Below are 21761 nucleotides of genomic sequence, written 5' to 3'. Positions count from 1 at the left end.
AAAAAAAAACACTAGCAGCATGCATGAAAATGAATCCTAAACTGTTCTATCCCCCAACCGTCTGATCGGCAGCAAAGATGCCGATCAAGCGGTCTAACCTCCAATCAGAAAAACTTACATGTCTATGGAGAGACTTTTCTTGTTTGGGAGATCTTACAAAATAGAGCATTTTATATTTGAATCGGAAAAACTTACAAGCCGAGGGCAGTTCGGTCTTGTCCAGGAGATCTTGCAAAATAAACAAACATGCTCATGCTCGAGCAGACTTACACATAGAACTTGTGCAAATGTTTTATGTTCCAAAAATTGTGCAGTTCACGGTCGTCCTCCATGGCTAGCTTGACTGCACCAGGTCGGGTAACCTCGACCATTATGTAAGGCCTTCCACACTTGGGGGAGAGCTTATTCCAACCTGCCTTATTCTAGATTTTCCTCAGGACGAGGTTGCCTATGTCCAGGGCCTGCTCCCGCACTATGCGGTCATGGTAGCGCCTAAGGCTCTGGTTGTATCAGGATGCTTGAATTAGAGTGTGATCACGGAACTCTTCGATCCAGTTTATATCATCCTCTCCTCGAGCTACCTGGTCATCGTCCGAGTACCTGGTTACTTAAAGAGACTGGAGGGTAATATCAGAGGGGAGCATTGCTTCAGCACCAAAGACCAAGAAGACTGGACTTTCGGCCATGCCTCCGACGGGGTCATTCATAGCGAATAAATCACTATGGGGAGTTCGTGTACCCAACATCTCGAGTAGCTCTGAAACCGATCAAAGACTCGGGTTTTGACCCCTTGCAGCACCATCTCGTTTGCCCTTTGAACATGCCCGTTGCTTTGGGGGTGTACTACTTACGCATAGCATATTTTGTTCCATTCTCTTTGCAGTAGTATCTAAAAGATGAACTGAGTCCCATTGTCTGTGATTATTTGGCTTAGACTACCAAACCGCTCTACTAGCCCTCGTATGAACTTGATCGCTATCGCGGCGATGTTCTTCCTAATTGGCTCGGCCTTAATCCACTTGGTGAATTTATGAACTGCATGAACAAGAATTCAAAATTGCTAGGGGCCTTGGGAACGATCCCACAATATCGATCCCCCAGACAGCGAAAGGCCAAGAAAGTTGTATGGTTTGCAGTGCTTTGGACTGGTAGGTTGGTCTATCGGCCATGGTACTGACATGGCTTGCACCATTTCACCTGCTCGCAAGCATCCTGGAGGGCCGTAGGCCAATAGAATCCCTACCAAAATGCTTTTTTTTTACCAGAGTGTGGTATGAAGTGTGGCTATCACATATGCATCCGTGGATATCAGAGAGCAGTGCGCTCCCCTCTTCCTGAGTGATGCACTTTAGTAAAAGGTCGTTGCTCCCCCTGAGGTAAAGGTGTCCCTCTACCAGGGAATATCTACGAGCTTGTGATGTGACCTTTTTTGCTGATGCATTGTCATTAGGGATTACTCGATGCTGAAGGTATGCCAAGATCTGGTTCATTCAGATTGTACCAGAATCAAGCTGGGCGACCACGTGATAGTCGTCCGTGTACTGCATCAATGGAGGGGTTGCCTCCAAAAGCATTACCTCGGGGGTTCCATTTCCAAGCGGAGCATCCCCTTCACCTTGGTCTGAGACCGTGGTGGATGGTCATGTAAGTCTTTTCTTCAAATACTCTTACCAGGATAGAAGCGCGAGAAGAAGCTAGACAGACCAACTCATCGGCGAGGAAGTGGTCCCTACGCAGGATATGCGTAACCTCGAAACTGATAAAGCGTGTCAGTGCTTTCTCACTTTAGTGAGATGTGCCATCATTGTCGAGTCAGAGCACTGAAACTCCTTCTGCACTTGGTTTATGACCAGTAGCAAGTCCCCTTTTGCTAGCAGCCATTTTATACCAAGTGCAGAGGGTGCTCTTATTCTTAACAATAGGCACTCATATTCTATAATATTGTTAGTGGCATGAAACCATAATTGAACTGTGTACCTGAGGATGTCGCTGGTAGGTGTGGTCAAGACCATTCTAGCCTCTACACCCCTCAACGTAAATGACCCATCGAAGTGCATGGTCTAGTGCTTGTCTGCCTCTAGTTGATGTTCCTGCTCGACCTCAAAAGATGACCACTCGGCTACAAAATTGACCAACGCTTGGGACTTTATAGCCGTTCGGGAGATGAACTGAATATCGAACTCCCTAAGCTCTACTGCCCAGTTTGCTATTCTTCTAGTCGCATTCCTACTATGTAGGATATCCCTAATTGGGAGCGAGGATATTACCATGATTTTGTGAGCCTGGAAGTAGTGTTTGAGCTTGTGAGCAGCCACCAACATGGTGTAAAACATCTTATGTGCCTATAGGTACTGAGCCTTTGCGTCGTATAGGACTTCACTGATGTAGTACACTAGTCGCTGAAGACCTTCACGCTCGACGACCAATACCACGCTCGTGACATGTGGGGTAGCTACAACATAGATCAATAGCTCCTTGTCTGGTCAGGGAGTTGTTAGTACAGGAGGGGAAGAGATGTACCTTTTGAGATCTTGGAATGCCACATCCGCCTCTAGCATACACCAAAAGTGGTCACTTTTCTTCAGGAACTTGAAGAGCGGTAGCCCCTTTTCCCCATCCTCGAGATGAACCTGCTTAAAGCTGCTATGCAACTCGTTAGTTTCTGTCCCTCCTATAACCTGATCAGGGATCAAATCTGGTTGATGGCTCGGATCTTGTCTTTGTTTGCTTCTATTCCCCAACTCGACATGAGGAAATTGAGCAAATTCCCTGGTGGGACTCCGAACATGTACTTCTCTGGGTTCAGCTTCATATGGTACTTTCAAAAGTTGTCGAACATTTCCTGGAGCTATACCAGGTCGTCCTTGGTCCCATTCTTTATGACCACATCATCAACATGTGCCTCTACATTTCTACCAAGCTTTGGTCGAAGGATGAGCTGAATACATCGTTGCTAAGTGGCACCAACGCTTTTCAGACCAAAGGGCATTTTTACATAGCAAAAGACCCCGAAGGGTGATACAAAAGCGGTTTTCTCCTCATCTACCCTATTCATACTAATCTAATGGTACCCTGAACAGATATCTAAAAAGCTCAATAGATCACTACCATTAGTTGAGTCAACAAGTTGGTCGATCCGGGATAAAGGGAAGAGATCCTTCGGGCACTGAGGTTGGTGAAGTTGACGCACATCCTCCACTTATTGTTAGGATTTCGGACCATGACAGGGTTAGCCAGCCATTCCGGGTTTGTACCTCTCAAAGGAAGTCTGCTTCTATAAGCTTTTCGATCTCCTTGTGAAGTGCCTCCTTTCGACTGGATGAGAATCGACACACATTTTGCCTGACTGGTCATGTGTCAGGTCGCATAGACAACTTGTGCTCGATCATGTCCCTATTGACTTTGGGTATATCAGATGGACTCTAAGAGAAGACATCCATATTCGCTTGGAGAAAAGTGATGAGCACAAGTTCTTATTTGGGGTCCAAACCGGCCAATATTTGGAATGTCCTAGAAAGTCTGTGTCATCCGGGCACACTACCTTGAGTCAATCGTCGGGATTGGCGACGACGTGGACCTTCACCGGGAGACCACTAGACTCCACGCTCTCAAGCTGCGACCCCAGAGTTAGCTCGACCAAGTTGAGGCTCCTCTTGTCATAGTGCAGGGCCATCTTTGGATTGCCCAAAATAGTGATGGATCCCTTAGGACCAAAGATCTTGATCACCTGGTATGCATAGTGGGCGATAACCATGAACTAGGCCATCACTAGTCACACCAAGATCATATTGTAAGTGGTCCCAAAATCCACCATATCGAATAGGACATTCTTGGTCCTAAAGTTATACATTGAGATCAATTTGCCCCAATGGCTTGGCCAAAGAACCAGGGGTGATTCCAAAGAAGGGAGGAGACAGTTTCAATGCACTCCATGGGATCTACAAGGCATCCAACATGTTGGCGAAGAGGAGATTAATGGAGCTCCCTCCATCGACCAGCACACACCCCAATCAGAGATTATGCATCGTGGGCTCAACCATGATAGGGTAATGACCGGGGCACTTGATGTATGCATGGTGGTCTGCCTGACAGAAGGTCACGGGTATCTCCAACTACTTCAGGCGCGGACTCCGGCCCGGTGTTGTCGCTCATAATTCGCGGACCACTGACTTATACTCTGTATTCGAGGAATATGTTGCGGTGACCCCAAAAATATGGCGGATCATGTGCTCAACCTACTGAAAGCCTAGAGCCGACTGGTTGGGGTTGGTCCTGTCCTCACCATTGTTGTTGTGTCTGGGCTTGCGCTCCCCAAACTCCTGATCGATGATATCTCACATGACCTTGCATTTGGTCAAGTCATGGGTATCGTTACGGTGGATCGGACAGTAGCCTCTGCCCTTCCTCCCGTCCTTCTTCTCGAAGCGTCAGTGCGGTTGGCTGGTTTGCTCAACAGTCATGACATCAAGCGGTCCCGCCTTGCACATGATCTTCTTTTTTCTCCTTATGTCTGACTCCTTTGGAAGAAGCGGGCTGGTCGAAGGTTGGCTATGGCTTCACGCCGATTTGGCGTGCCTGGGCCACAGCGTCTTGCGTGCATTTGTCTATGAGCTCAAATAGCTCGATGGTGCTCTGGACCTTCTTAGTGGCAAGCTTTTCGACCATCTTCTGATCTCTAACCCCTCTTTAGAACACTATGGCTACGGACTCGCTCGTGATCATTGAAATGGTATTCCGACATTCGGTGAAACGCCGGATGTAGTCTCACAGTAGCTTGCCCTACCGCTGCCTGACCTGATAAATGTCATCCTCAATCCCTGATCGGACGTAGGTCCCTTGGAAGTTGGCGACAAACTAGTCGCACCAGTTTTTACCGGACCAAATCGGCCCGTAGGGGAGATTCATCAGTCAGGACCGTGCTAAACCGGCTAGGGTGATCGGGAAATAGTTTACCATGACCTTCCTGTTACCTCCCGCAGCCTACACCATGGTGATGTTGATCTCTAGGAATTCCTCCTGGTTCATTGAGCCATCGTATTTTTTGACTAGGAGTGGCCGGAACTTGTCGAGCCAGCGCACCTCTTGCAGTCAAGCTGAAAAGGCGTTGCAGCATGTCCCATAACAGAGAGCCTCTCGCCGTTGGGCAGCACATTATCGGGGAGAGAGCCGACCGTCTCGCGGACCTGGTGAGGGGACGGTGGTGTCCGACACCTCCCGACAAGGGGAAGGTGAGTGACAGGGCTACTTGCCCTTTTGTTCCTCTCGTTGGACATGCTCTTCCTATTATAAAGTGGCCCACTGGCCTCGGATTACATGACGGAGGTCGTGATGGCGGAGCGAGTTGACAGGTCAGTAGGTGGACTGTCCTAACATGGTGGGGGTCTCCTCGTACTCCTTATTGCTAAGGGAGCGTGGGTTCCCTCCTGCCACAAAGTCTACTATGAACCCGATCGACCGTCATCCCAATCATTCCTTACGATGGACAGGGTGACAGCTTCCACGGTCTAGGGCCGGGCGGCCTCAACCAAGAGGGCGAGATCACGCAGCCATGACACTATTGGCGAACCTGCCGGTACCACCACCGATGGGTGGCTAAGAAGTACCCACGTAGTCTACAAGTTCTACACGAGGGTCATGGCCTCGTAGTCGAGCTACTGACTGTGGAGCGATGAGATGTCGTGAGGGGGAGCCCGCGGCGCTCGCATTCCGCGTGCACCGCGACGGCTCTGAAAAGGATGCTGTCATGGTCTCCTCTTCACGCGGGCGCTCCTACGGGTGGCATTTTTGTTGCTTGAGCACATTATGAACTCACCCATGCCTAGCACCGAGCGTATTTCCATCCTTGCCTACAGCCTAGGGCTCGCCTTCGGTTCCCATGACACAAGGATCGTTGTTGCCCCCTATTGCATGGGCCACCATGCAAACCTCCTGCTCGGGCTTGAAATCTTTGGACTCTTTTTTGGTGTCCCATGCTTGGAGCACACCGAACTTGTTTGGGTCGTACCCCATGACGAAAACCTCATGGCGGCAAGGGGTCCTCGAAACGGGACTCCATAGCAATCAAGGATCCGGATATGGGTAGTCCAACCATAGTATCAATACTTGCAGAAACATGAAAAAAAACGCCCTTCTACCTGGCACGCCAACTGTTGGAGGATAATCCCTGATAATGAATCTTGGGTATACCGAACGATAGACATGTTGATCTACATTTTTTATGTGTGTATATAGAACTGGACTCAAGAATACCAGGATTTATCTAGGTTCAGGTCTCATGTGAGATAATAGCCTTACGTCATGTGTATCGTCTTATGAATTGGATGAACTTGTTGCATAATGTTCTCCCCTCCAAGCCACGTCTTCACCCCTTTATATACCAGGGAGAAGATGTTCATACAAATGGATTGTGCCAAAACAGTTGATGGACCTACGTTTGACGAAGCCTATCTACTCTTAGCTCATCATGATGGTGGGTAATCATGCCCACCTTGCTATGGTCGTCCTGCGCGTCTTGTACCATCACCGAATGTTGTCACGCTCACTCGTTAGATCATCCCGCAATATTAAATGCTAAGGGCCAAGTCACTGCAACACCACATCTGTCCATAACTTTGCTCGCTGAAAGGGAGTGACTGGGGAAGGAAAACACTCGAGTGGACAATATTAAATAAGATTTAATCGGTTAGGTAACTACCTGCTCTGCAACCAGTAACGAATTTTGCTTTGCGACCAGAGGGCTAGTCGCACGAGTCTCGCCCTAATCACGCAATGAGATCGTGGTCTTGTCAATATCTACTGCGGACTGACACCTGACGGCGGGACCCGATTCGTAGGACACCCCTTACCCATAACAGTGACAACACCTATCATTTATTTTGTGCTGAAGCACATTCCTATTTTTAAAAGCAAAACAAAATCTGGCCAAACCAGAACGAGGAATTCCATAACATCCCAATTCAATGTTTGATACCATATGGACGAGAGAACAGTTAGGCAGATCTTCCTGATTCAGATTCAAAATGTACAGCATATCTATATGGCGAATAATATAAATGATTCCCAAAACTTTGGCACGCTTTTATTGAACGATGACTGCGTGTCATGATCATTGGTTTTAACTTTTATGCTCACAGGCATTATCTGCAACACCTGATTAAGCAACTCTATTACTGCTCCATTAATGTTTGATCTCATGTAGACAGCGTAACAGTTTGTCTTATATAATGCAGTTCCAGAACCAGAATACAGAGTATATCCCATACACCTTGCAGGCAACGGTTATGCAAAGAATTAACTCCCTGCCGTGTCAGGATGAAATCAAAATCTCGTCTCGTGCATATCTGATATGTCCCGGAATGGTATGTCTCGTGCATTAAAGATGGCTAATTGGGCTGGATCTAACGGACCAGTCCGCGGCACGGGAAAAATGGCTCGGCTCAGGCACGGCAAGGCACGAGAGTAAATAGGCCGGGTCGACACGGCACGGTTAGGCGGGCCGTGCCTGGGTCGGAGCCGCGGCACGCTGGGCCAGCACGGCACGGTTTATTTAAGTTTTCTATTTTTCTAAGGTTTTATATAATTTGTTTATCCCTAATACATAAAGAGATGCTTAACAGGGTGGTAGAGTCATTGCTTCACATGTATGAGATCTTGAGTTTGATCCTTACATTCGGTGGTTTTTTTAATGTTTTTTCGGATTTTCACGTGTTAACGGGCCGCCAAGCTAGAAAAATATTAATGGGCCTATCGTGCCACGGGCCGGCACGGCACGGCCCGATCTTAAACGGGCCGTGCCTGGGCTGCAACCACGGCACATGGGCTGGCACGGCACGACCCGTTTAGCTAACGGGCTGTAACGGGCCGTGCCCAAAACGGGTCGTGTCTGACTGGGCCCGTACCGTGCCGGACCGGGCCGCCTATTTGGACATCTTTATCGTGCATATCTGATGCGAGCCATTAGTCACCAGCTTTTCGAAGGAGTCGCCCTAAAAAAAGATTTTCAAAGGAATTGTGAGTGCTGATCTTGGACTTTTCTATTTTTAAATTTAAAATCCGAAAATTGTAAATATATACGTCTATTTTAAAATTTTGTATCTTTATACTCATGTCATCTGTTAGAAGGGCAACAAAAACCCAAGCTACATGTTTTTAAAAATAAAATACAATGTTGCATTACTATCAAAATTAAAACAGTATTGAAATAGTCATGAAAGCTGTTAGAACTACGAAATATAGTCATTCCAACAGACGGCATGAGTATAGAACTACAAAATTTTAAAACTGCTGCATATATTTGTAATTTTCGGATTTAAAAATATAAAAAATCTCCAATCCTGAGCTGTGATTAAACAAAGCAAAGCTGTTAGCCTTTAATTGACCCGTGCTTAACGATAGGAGGAGAGGGAAAGGCCACCTTGTCCGCGGGCGATCACGTTGGGTGAGCCCATGACCCCATCCAAGCCACGACCACGAGACGCCCGTCGGGCCCCGCACGTGCAGGGATCGCAACGGGTTAATTCCCATCGGAAAATGCTTCTCTATTCACGTTTCTATTTAGTTATTAAAAGATGATTTCTATCATTCTCATTTCTACGAAATTTTTTTTAGGATCGGATCTTCAGTGAAGATATAAAATTAAATTATATTAAATTATTTTTATATATTAATAATATATATAAGTATAAATAAGTAATTTATTGATACATACGAGCGTAATTAATACTAAATTAATTAAATAATGTAGGCTAAATAAAAAAGAATAAAAATAATTTATTATTTACTCTATGTAATATAATATTTGTGTATTTATATATTAAGAAGTATATATATATATATATATATATATATATATATATATATATATATATATATAATATCAAATATATAACCGAGACGGGAGACGGAGAGTGACTTTCTATTTTCGTCCCTATATAAGTTTATAGGAATAAAATCTTTTTATTTTTATCTTTTAATAGAAGAATTCCTTTCGGAGAATTGGAGATTAGATCCCTATTGACATCCTAGACGGTGAGGTGACGCGTTAGGCTATCTCCAACAAAAATTCTAAAAATTCACACCCTATAATACTATTACAGCCTCTCTTATCACTATTACAGTCTCTTATTTTTTTTTATCTCCAACAGACACCCTATTTCCTATATTCTATTTCTCTCCTTCTTTCCTCGGACCCACATGCATACACACGGAACAGTGATGGAGGCTGCCGTCCGCGCGCTACAAAAATGCCGCTATCTGCCAGAGCCTTCATCCTTGTAGCGCAAGGCAAAAAATATTTGAAGTCTCTGTTGAAGTTGGCGCAGGAAGAAAAAAACAGTATTCCGTACATGCACAGGGATGCGGCAAGAGTTTTGAAGTCTTTGTTGGAGTCGGCCTCACGCTATCGAAGAGTGCACGCGTACGCCTCTCTCCAGTCCAGTGGGCCCGCCTTCTCGATGTGGGCCATTTGCTGGCCCGCTCGCGCTGCTATCATTTTCCGTTCGTTCTCACCATCCTCCGTGGGCTGGCTACCTGTCCCTGTCTTCTCAATGCTCATAGTCGGTCACTTCGCAGTTCCGACTCCTTTTTTTTTTAAAAAGAAAAAGTCTGGAATTGGACCATTTATGGTCTGTCGTGACGCCTATAGCATTACACTATTGTTTACTTACTCCTGCCCATCACAACTACCCTCTCCATACATAAATAATAGACTTATTTTCTTAAAAAATTAAATTTTATATACTTTAACTAATATTTAATTAAATTAAATCTGAGATATAAAAATTATATAACTAGATTCATAATTTAAAATGATTTCATATTATATAAATTGTGTAGGCTATAAATGATATATTTTATGAGAAAATCTTAATTAAAATTTAACTTAAAGATTGAACTCAAAAGAAATACGTCTACTATTTCTAAATACAGAAAATATACCACATTTTAAAGTTAGGCACAACAACTTAAGGAGCTAGGTGAAATGACCATCTTGCCCTTTGTTAATCCCATCTAAAGTGCACATTTAATATTATCAAAAGAACACAACCTCTCTCTTTGCATGAAGCGCGGGGATATGGGACATGGGAAAGAAAGTCTATTAATGATAGAATCTAGCTAGGAAGGGTAAGATTGGAATATGTGGGAAAAAGTTGCCTAGAAATGGTGGAATTATGTAGATTTATCGAACAGTGAAAGAATCTAAAACCATATATACTTATGATTAGAAGGAGTAATAGCAATAACAGGTCCGTTTTGTAAGAGAAAAAACGATTGCAATATCAGGAAACGCTACGGCAGGTTGTTCCTACAGCTAGCCAAGTAGGCTCAGTGTGTATGTACGCATCAGCTTACAGTAGCAGTACACAGCAGCCATCCAACACGAAAATCCTGTTTCGTGGGAGCGAGCTAACCGTTCAGGTTACGCGTAGGAGCCAGACGGCCCACAGATCCCACCAATATTCTGATACAAAACTTTCTTATAATTTTTTAAAAACTTTTTTCTCGTCTTTTTTTCTCAAAAATTTTGAGCTAAATTTTTTTCTTAAAAGTTTGAGCTAAACTTTTTCTAAAAGGGAAAACTATAGATCACTCTTTAAACTTTAATCTGATCTTTAAATTTTGTCTTGAACTATTAAATCAGATATATTTCACTCTGAACTTTATAATATCACTCAAATTTTAAAATAAATTATGAAACTAGATATATTTCATCCTGAACTTTATCGTACCACTCAAATTTCATCCCAAACTATAAAATCAGATATATTTCATCATAAACTTTAAAATACCACTCAAACACCTTAACCGGTTTTGGAAGGTGGTTTTGCATACGTGGTGGGTATGTATGAATGTTTTTGTCGAAGGGCATGCTACCATGGCTGATTTGGTCCAGTTCACCATCCACCTCGTAGAGACATGGCAGCACAGATCCCGACGACAACCCGTGTTAACTTAGCTAGACGTCGAACGATGATGAAATAACATGACGGAGTCAATATATCGCAAAATCACTTGGAAAAAAATAAAAATAAGATTAAATGATATGTAGCATAGACTGTGGTGGTAGCCCGTGTTAGCTCAGCGAGACGTCGAATGATGATGAAGCAATATGATCGAGTCAATACATGACAGAACCACTTGAAAAAAAGAATAAAAACTAGATTAAGTGACATGTAACACAGACCCTTGCAGCAACTCGTGTTAGCTTAGCTAGACATCAAATGATGATGAAACAATATGACCGAATCAATACATAGCAAAACCACTTAAAAAAAGAAGAATAAAAAATAAGATTAAGTGACATGTCAGTTCGCATAGTTTAACTGTTGATGCAGACTTGCCACATAGGTAAAAACACTTTTCAAAATCGGCTAGGATGTTATTTTAATAGTATTGTAAAGTTAATGATGAAATATATCTGTTTTTATAGTTTATGGTAAATTTTAAATCGCATGGTAAAGTTTAAGATAAAATATTTAGTTTCATAGTTGAGAGTAAAAATTAAAGATTAGATCAAAGTTAAAGAGATGATCTGGATAGTTTTCCCTTAAAAAAAGAAAGAAGGGATGTCGGAAGCGGGCGCGCACAGGAATTAGCAGCGTCCCATCCAGCATGCATGAGCAAAGATAATTTTTTGGCCGTAGGGTCAAACACACGAGAGAAAGGTTCCGGTCGTCCTCAACAGAAGGTGCACGATTATAGTTTGGTGTGTTGACTGTCATGTCATGTCATCATCATCTACTGAATGCGGGCCTGTTTTTCTTGGAATGGATAGGGGCCAATCGACCACCATTCGCCCGCCGCATTCCCATGCTCTCCCACGGTGGCCGGTGCGACGCCACGCGGGACGACGACTCAGGACTGATCGGACCACGTGCCTATGCATACAACCTGCGGCTTCAATTCACCTACGTATCCGGCGACCTTGCGTTCAACTTCAGGCGCATGCAAGTACGGCTAACGCCTACTGCATTGAGGTCGATCATCTCAGGTCTGAACGAATCCATCGGATTGTTCACACATTTTGAGTCCAACTGTTCAAGTCCTCGTGGACGCAGCAGTGGATACTTTGGACTAGAGCTGAGACTTTGGGCCGTATTTTTTGGGCCGGCCCAAGCACGGCACGGCCCGGCTTGGCCCAAGCACAGCACGGTCCGAGCACAGACGGGCTGGGCCGGCCTGTCACGATTTATGGGCCGGATCGGGCCTTGATACAAGGCACGATGGGCGGTCCGGCCCAGCATGAAAAATGGGCCGTGCCTGGGCCGGTCCGGCACGAAAATGACCCGAGGCACGAAAATGGCACGGTGGCCCAGTAGTTCGCGAGCTCGCCGGCGGAGAGACGGCGGCGTGGCTGCGGTTGGCAAGGGTACCAGGAGCATCAGCGTGGCGTGGAGAATCCATCTGATTTGGTCGCGGAAACATGCAGTGGCTTCGTGCAGTGTGGTCACCAGCCGCGAAGAAGATGAAGTTCGGCTCCAGCTCCATGGCGGCCATGGCGTCCTCACGACGGCAGGTCGGCAGCAGGGCTGCAGGCCGAGGATGGGGAACGGCAACGCGCCTAGGCTGCAGGAGCAGATCCGACCATGGGGCGCGACGGAACCTGCAGCGGCGCATCGGGTTTGAGCTCGGTCACGTCGAATCCGGCGACGGCGCTCGGTCGCAGAGGAGGAAGAAGGGCGAAGGAAGCTTAACTCCGGCGGGGGCTTCGGTGGTGGAGAGAGGGAACTGGTGGAGGAGAAATAGACGAAGCTCCTCCGAGCTTCAGGCGACAGGGCAAGCTTGGAGGAGGCTGGGCACCGTGGTTACAGAGGCGGCGGTGCTGTGCAGCACAGAGATGCGATGGTACCGTATGAATGATAGCTGGAGCCTGGATGCCTGTTATCAGTGAAGGTGGTGGTGGACAGGTGGTTGTGGACTTTTGGTTGGGGTAAGAAAATATCACGCTATTTTTGTTCATTTTTCTGGCTCTTTTTTTTATGAAATAAAATTGTTTTGTACACTTGTTGAGCTGTTGTTAGGTAGCACGGTGATTACTCTAGTCGCCATGGCATTCATTCGATCACATGGACTTGTTACAGTGCTCTGTTTTTTAATCCTTTGCAGATGTTGTACTGCCGCAGACCCGCAGTACAAGTGTCCAGTACACTATGCCTTGGTTCAGTGAGGTTGCCTCATGCCCTCGATGCCGGAGCCGGTGAGACGAGAAGGACAGTGTACAGGAAGGGGTGACACTGTGCAGGATGGGGTGAGCAGGGCTCGGCGTGGCGCTTATCGTTGGGCAATGGCCATCGCATCAATTGAAGTGAAGAAATTAGAATGAACTTTAGCTTTACGTCGTGAGCCCGTGACTCATAGAGTGTATTGCACACACACTCGTGACTTATTGAGTGACACAATCGAATGACTCATCGACTTTCGCTTTACGCTGTCACTCATCCAGTGACACAAACTCACAAAGCGAAAAAAAGCAACGGGCAAGAGTAAACAAGCAACGACTAAGAGCAAATGGCTACTTCTCTACTTCTATTTAATCTTTCAGTCTGTTCTATATTTTTCTATCACACCAAGTCATCAAACACAACAAACAATCATGCTACCTCGTTCAAAGTCATGTGTTATTCGGAGCAAGCGCTCCAGAGCCTCCCAACGCTCCGTTAGCCCTCCTCCAGCTCTCGACCCTCGCCAATTGTCCCCGAGCATGGGAGATTACGGCATGGACGACCGTCACATGGACGGTCTCGAGGGGTACGAGGATGACCATACCGACGCAAATCCGATAGAGCCTGAGGATGTGAATCATGCCTCTGTTGGTAACACATCCACCTCAACCGGACGGCGGTCAGAAGCGTGGAAGCACATGAAGTTGGTTGAGGAAATACGGGGTGGTATAAAGGTATATATCGCAATTTGCAATTATTGTAATAGAGAATTATCTGCGTCTACAGCAGTAGGTACCGGACATTTGAATCGACATTGGAAATGGTGTTGGGAGAAGATTGCTGCAGCTGCGCGGATAGCCGGGCAACCTATACAGACACAACTTACCTTCGCGCCTGACGGTTCGGTAAGCACATGGATATTTGATCCTTCAGTAGCTCGTCAAGAAATTGCTAAATATATAGTTTCTGAGGATCTACCGATTAGAATGGGGGAAAGCCTTACTTTTGAGAGAATGATCCAACATGGTTTTTGTCCACAATATCAACATGTCTCTAGAAAAACTACTAAGAATGACATTTTAAAATTATTTCATAGTCAATTAGACGCTTTGAAGCAAAACTTCCATAACGTGACCTACTCATTTGCTTTAACATCTGATATTTGGACGTCATCACACCAAAGAACATCATATCTTAGCGTTGTAGCACATTATGTAGACAACAACTATACCCTAAATAAAAGAGTAATAGGGTTTAGAATCATCGATGAGTCACATACTGGAGAAGCCATTGCCGCACGTGTGCTAGAGGTTGTTAAGGAATTTAAAATAGAAAATAGGATTATTTCTATAACTTTAGATAATGCATCAGCCAACTCAAAAGCAATGGAGGACCTAGAACCTCACATACAGAGCTACATTGGTGGGTATGTTCTCCACCAAAGATGTATGTGTCATATCATCAATATCATGGTGCAGGCAGGTATGACAATGGTAAGTAGATATTTGAACAATATTCGTGGTGCCATCCGTCTCATCTCTAGTTCGCCTACAATGTTTAGTAGTTTCAAGGACATACAGAGCTACATTGGTGGGTATGTTCTCCACCAAAGATGTATGTGTCGTATCATCAATATCATGGTGCAGGCAGGTATGACAATGGTAAGTAGATATTTGAACAATATTCGTGGTGCCATCCGTCTCATCTCTAGTTCGCCTACAATGTTTAGTAGTTTCAAGGACTACTGCAAGGCTCAAGGTAAAAAGCCAAGGAAATTCGGACTTGACATGAAAGTGCGCTGGAATTCAACATATACTATGTTGAAGCAAGTGAAAGGTTACGAGGGAATTATTACTGTTTTCGTAAATGCTCAAAATGCTGGTTTACTACTTACAGAAACTGATTGGTACATTGCTACACGTTTATGACTTTTTCTAAAACCCTTTTACAAGGCAACAGTACAACTGTCAGGTGTTTATTATCCTACATCTTGCTTAGTAATAGAGTGGCTTTGGAGAATTGCATCCACATTTAATGAAAATAAGGATGACAATGTTTTAGCTCCCATTGTTGAACAAATGAAAGATAAATATCTAAAATATTTCTCTGCTATCCCACATCTCTATTGTTTTGCTGTTATATTTGACCCGCGCAAAAAGTTAGGTGGTTTGGAGCTTGCTTTGCAGGAAATAGGTGACTTGCTCAACCTTGATTTCTCGGATGCCTACAATTATGTCAAAGAAGAAGTATTTCGGGTTTTCCAGTTATACCAGGGCAAATTTGGATGTAGCCCCCTGGTCTCGAAGTCTACACAGCAACACAAAGCAAGCAAGTCGAGTGCGGCCAATTTATGGAACAAGATCAAAGGCAAGGGATCCACATCAACATCTCAGCAGACAACTAGGTTATCTTGGAATCCCATAGCAGAGCTTAACCACTACCTTGAGCAAGATCTTTACACCCATGATCCAATGCTTGCGGACAACAATACTGTCAACCTTCTTGCATGGTGGAAAGATAAAGAGCGATTCTTCCCCGTGTTGTCACACTTTGCACGGGACGTTCTCCTAGTTCCAGTGTCGACCGTCTCGTCGGAAGCGACATTCAGCATGGTGGGGAGAATTATTGAAGAACGGAGATCATCGCTCACTCCTGAAATGGTAGAGGCAATCACCTGTCTTAAAGACTGGGAGAGGGCGAACGCTGGCACACAACATCAGCTTGAGGATCTGGAGATCGCGGGGGCATTAGCGGACCTCGAGAATCTTGATTTAGATGGTAATGAGTAAATCATGTGTGTAATGATATACTGTACTCTTTTCCTTACCGGAGGAACTCCATACTGGGGTGTAAGGTTTTTAACGAGGCAGTCATATTGTATTATTTTATAATAAAATTTCTCTTTTTTTCCTCCAAAAATATTTGATACATCTATTTTATGTATTATATTAATTTTTTACATTTTTTTTATTGTGGCTGATGCAGTGACGTGACTCTGCATGTTATTTCTCCTTTTGAGAGTAAAAAAGTCCTCATGAGTCATGACATCCGGCTGGTGCCGTGAATCATGCTGCAACTTGTACCAAAAAGTTGCTGCGGAAGCCGGAAAGTGAGCTGCACGGTAAGTGAAAAGTTCCCGCGCCACGCTCGCGCCCGGGCCCTCCCGCGCGGCCGCGCTCGCGCCAACACGCGGCGCCAACGCCAGCGCCCTCCCGAGCCGTCCCACGCCACGCCCGCCACCGCGCTGACACGCGGCGCCAGTGCCAGCGCCCTCTCGCGCAGCCGCGCCACGCCATCGCCCGCGCCCACATGCGGATGCATCGGTGCCAACGTCTCTTCAATCTCATCCCCTCCCGATTCCCGAAGTAGCCCTTTGCCAGCGGCGGCACGAACCAGCGGCACCCATCCACCGCGAAGAGCAGCTTGGTGCGCTGCTCCGAGTCCGGGGCGAGCCCGAGCGCGCGCCGCGTCGTCCGCGCTCGACTTCGCCGCCACAGCCGCCGCGCAGGCGCCTGACGTCGCCACGGCCTCTGAGCACGCGCGCCGCGGCTCCGCGTCGTCCGCGCTCGACTTCGCCGCCACATCCGCCGTGCGCGCGCCTGACGCCGCTCTGCATCGCAGCTTCGTGTCGTTCGCCGGAGAGCGCGTAGCAGTAGCAGATGTTGCTGCGGTACTGGAGCGAGGCGCTGAACCTGAGCCCTCCACCGCTGGCGCCACGTCGGGCACGTCGTCGTCACCTCCGGAGACTCCTGACGAGGCACACACACAGCAAACGCGCGAGCTCCCGTGCCGGGCCCGTACCAGCCCGGCACGATGAGGCCCGTCGTGCCATTGGGCTGGACCTGGGCCTAGCTGGAGGTGACTCGGGCCAGCCCGACCCGGCACGAACAGAACCTTGGGCCTTCCTGGCACAGCCCGAAGGGCCCGAGGCCCGAAGGGGCCGGGCCGGGCTGGCCCGACCCGGCCCAAGTCCCAGCTCTACTTTGGACGGCGCTCTCTGGTTCTGCGTTTTTCTCGTCATTTTTGCTCGGTTTCACGCGCGCGGGGTGCAGTCGTGCAGGTGTAGTGCAGTACGCTATCCGAGTTTTGATCCGTCCGCAACGGATGCCTGATTGCAACTCCTCACGGTGCTAACGGTTTGTCAAAGACGATCTTACTGAGTCGGTCAGATTCGAGATATGTATCTTCTTAATGAAATCTCAAGTACATCCTCTTCCTCGGTGTTCTTTTTTTGGGGTGGGGGGACTGATGCGAGATTGGATCGTCCTGGCTGCAGCAGCCGCCCGGCGAGCGGCACCCGCAGGACTCTTTTTTTCTGCAGAGCGTGCGGGGCAGGGGCCGTGCTCGACCACTGATTTTTTGGATTCCTAGCTGGAGGCGTGGACAAGACTGCAGGCTGCTCCGCGAGTGCGTAGCTCTGCCGCACGTCAAGTTTCGATCGCTTTTCTTGTTCAAATGTTGGATGCTAGAATTTATGCAACAGCAGTTTTATTTGGATCTTTGAAGATATTCATTTTTGGTGTTATCATGTACGAAGAAGTCGCGTTTCTCAAAGCACTTAACGAAAATACATACTGCAAAAGGGAAGTCACATCGTCAACTGCAAGAACATAATAAGTTTATATGAATGACTCATATAACATCTTAAATTGCAGGTCATGTGTTTTGAGCTGTAGCCATCACCAGAGCAGAAAAAAAAAATCATAAAAAAGATGGACATCACCACAGGACCCTGCATACCTTATCTGCAGTTTGGCGTAAGCTAACTCTCTGCCCTCGTGGCCATCTGCCTGTACGCATGAGGCGATGAGGTCACGGCACTTGACCATCGCGCCGGTGGCTCGGCTTCGGCGCATGATCTCTCCGGTGGACGAGCCAGAGGATCCTGTCACTGTGCAGGAGAGAGCGAGGAGAGGAAGAGAAGAGCTGTAAGGATGCATGGTCTAGGCGATGATCGCGGACACGCAGGTGCCGGCAAAACCGTCGTCGTCGCCTGCGACACCGGGGCTTTGGTCTGACGCCGATCTGCCTGAACCATGATCCTCTTTTCGATTGCCGTCGAAGTGGATCTTTTAGCCCAACCTAAAACAAAATGGTTGAGATCAACCTTAGATAGGACGTTCCGTTCATCTCGAGAGAAGCTGCTCTCTGAACTAGCAGGGTTGACAAAAAATACTGAATTAAGAAGAATGTTTTCTCTTCGAATAAGTAATCAGTATTAAAGTCCTAGAATTAATAAAGAAATACGGCATCGAGCTATATCATCATCGCCGCTATTTTATTGTATTTCAAAAAAATATTTGCTTCTCTGTAGAGAGCATTTAACTGAAAACGGTGTATAATAACTTAATATTAATATAAAATATGGAAACCTAACAACATTTGTATCAAACTACGAAAATAATTATCTTCTTTCATCATTTGCTCAGCTAATAATGAACAACAGAAGCTAAAAAAAATCCATAGAATAGGATATAGCAGTAAGATCATAATCACCCTTATACATGACCCAATATTCTCAGCTCGAAATGGCATCAAAGTGTTATTACATTAAAAAATATAGAAAAGATCAATTTATTAGAAAATAAATCATCAAAATCTACGTACTATGACAGCATATAGTATTACCACTGCGAAACAAAAATTATACATACAAAATTCATGAGCCAGAAATTCTAATTCTAAAATAACCTTGAAAAAACTACACCCTATCCACAGCCTAATCAAACATAGTGTCAGCATAGCTAAAACCATTTACTACTGAAGAACATGAAACTAACAAGTCGTGTGTATATTCCACATATTGAAAAACATAAAACAATATAGACAATCAGGAGTCTATATTAAAAACACATTCTTTTAGGTTGACTATATCCATATATGCTGAACTCTCTTTTGATATCAACCAATACATTGCATTAGTGATATGGATGTGTAATTACATTGCAATATCGATTTATATTGTTATGTGATTGATTCTATTAGACACATGAACTCTCTTTACAACTAAATAAACTAATCTCTCTATCTAGCTGGCAATATCCACACATTATTTCTCTCTTAGAATATACCAATGATGTACCGATGCTATACCATTTCATAGTACATCAACAAACTTGAAAATAAGAAAGATGATTCAGTTACCCCAATAATCACCACTGGAACCCCCTCTCCTCTCCTCCTCTAATCCAACATTCCAAGCTAATGTTGTCCTCATGATCGACCAGTTACCACAACAATCACCACTGGAACCCCCTCGGATGTCAAATCGGTCAAATGCAGCACATAATTACAGCTCAGAACGGCTCGTACCTACAAGACGGCAAGGGTCTGGCGGCGGGGTGCGCGGGCTGGGCATCGAGGAGGATAGGAATGGCACCGGGGAGGAGGATGATGATGGCTCTGGGGAGGAGGACGACGACGTCGAGGAGGACAAGGACAGCGAGCACGAGCTCATCAGTGCGGGCCCATGGTCCTCCTGTGGCGTGGGCTCCTCTATGTCAGGAGATGTTTTGGCGGAGGGCATAGGGAAAGGAAAAAAAAATTCTAAGTGTCAAAGGGCGCAGGGCGTCGAGCCATTTTATAGGTGGGACTTTCACTGCCGGCTTAATATGATCGCCGACAGTGAAATGATACCTTCACTGTCAGCTCAAGAGGACTAATGACAGTGAAACTACTTTCACTGCCGGCCCAATAAGTCTACAAGCAGTAAAAGAAGTTTCACTTTTGGCCCAATATATCCACCAGCAGTGAAACCCCTTTCACTATTGGTGCCGCGGGGTGCAAAAAATTTGTTTTAGCTTTGCGCAAGGACTCAAACCCACGACCTACACCAAGTAAGACCGAACAAACTGTTGCGCTACTCAAGTGATTTTGATTGAGTTTGTACTATCTATATTTATTAATATTTTGTTCATCTAAAATCTCAATACATATTTATTTAAATTTGAACTTGGTATATACCAAAATTAAGTTTTAGATATACCTAAATTTCCTAGTTCAATTGTCTAATTCAATAAAAAAATTAAAATAAATATGTTCATACCTAAGTTTTTATATTGGGGCTTGCTAATTAATTAAAATATATAATGGGATCTTCCTATATATCTTAATTTCATCAATAAATATTTTAAATCATTAAAAATGAAAATAAATATGCTCATAACTATAGGTAATTCATTAAAAATAAAAAAATAGTAATACATAGCAATAGTGCTAGCTTGTGTTATTGCTAATTTATTATTAAAAATCAAAAATTAATATGCTCAATAATAAAGACATCTTTCACCATAAAGTACAAATTGAAGCTTTCATAACAAAAGTGAGGTATAATTACATCTAAAACAAATTCATACATAGTAATTAATACAATTTAGCTACTTTGTGCTAATGATTCACCCTTCATTATGATCACGGCGTACATAGGGAGGTTCATCGGTGTCTTTCATGGGACCTAGGTCGATGTCTTCTACGAAAGGAGGTAGCGCGTTGAATTGATTGTAATCTTCCTCATTAACAACATTCTCTACTCCGATAATCCTTCTTTTTCCTTGAAGAACCACGTGACGCTCCTCCTTGTTAGCCGGGTCCGAGTCCTTTATATAGAAGACTTGCATAACATCATTAGCAAGTACGAATTGTGCTTCTCTGTATTCAATGAGGTTTTGGTCTACTGTAGTCATACCGTACTTGTCGATCTTGACACCCCTAGGAGTCTAACCCATTGGCATCGGAAAAGAGAAACATTTAACCCTCCATAGTCGAGCTCCCAGATCTACTCTATAATATGTAGTAGGTCTCCCTATTTCCATTGCAGTCGTAGGCATTTATACGAACATCACTATTTTGGTTGGCGCTCTTACTATCCTAAGCTCTCATATAAAATGTATAGCCATTTATGTCATATCCTGGAAATATGATGATTGTATTTGATGTTTCGTAAGCCAACACGGTCAACTGAGCACACTCTATGTGCTTATACATAACTTATCTACATAACTAGGCGCCAAAATGATCTCGGTGCTCTCGCGCGATCCAAACATCGGACTTCCTTGGGTTTCTGGTGCATAGCATCTTCTGATGTTCTTCGACATATGGATCCATTATAATTGATTGTTGTAGAACTACGAAATGTGCTTGCGTGAATGAAACGGGGTCGTTAATGCGGTACGAGTTTGCACATATCGTCCCTTTTCCAATAGCCTCTCCTCATAGCGAGATACAGGCACACCAATCGATTTGAGATTCATGTAGTCGACACAGAAATCAATGACCTCCTCATTTCCCCATCCCTCGGCCATGTAGTCTTCTGGCCGATTTCAGTTACGAACATATTTCTTCAGAACTCCCATAAACCTCTCGAAAGCGTACATCTGATGCAGAAATATGGGGCCAAGAATCTATATCTCTTTCATAATGTGAACAATATGAGATGCACTATGATATAAAAAAGATAGAAGGAACAATACTTCAAGCTAGGATAGAGTCTCGATCAAGTCCTTCTGTAACTTATCTAGCTTAGTTGGATCGATGGTCTTCTGTGATATCGCGTTGAAGAACGAACACAACTTTATGATTGGGTTTCAGACCTTCAGTAGTAGA

At 45.0% G+C, this 21761-nt stretch overlaps 1 protein-coding gene across 1 annotated transcript; it reads left to right on the top strand.

Annotated features, from left to right (window-relative positions):
• The first annotated feature begins 16227 nt into the window (after positions 1-16227).
• On the top strand, positions 16228-16977 carry LOC133930181 (uncharacterized). Its single transcript, XM_062376860.1, has one exon. It carries the CDS (start codon positions 16228-16230, stop codon positions 16975-16977), a length of 750 nt encoding a protein of 249 aa, XP_062232844.1.
• The last annotated feature ends 4784 nt before the right edge of the window (positions 16978-21761 follow it).

Source organism: Phragmites australis, chromosome 1 (assembly GCF_958298935.1).
Source record: "Phragmites australis chromosome 1, lpPhrAust1.1, whole genome shotgun sequence".
In the NCBI taxonomy this organism is placed as follows: domain Eukaryota; kingdom Viridiplantae; phylum Streptophyta; class Magnoliopsida; order Poales; family Poaceae; genus Phragmites; species Phragmites australis.
This window is presented reverse-complemented; position numbering and strand designations above follow the sequence as displayed.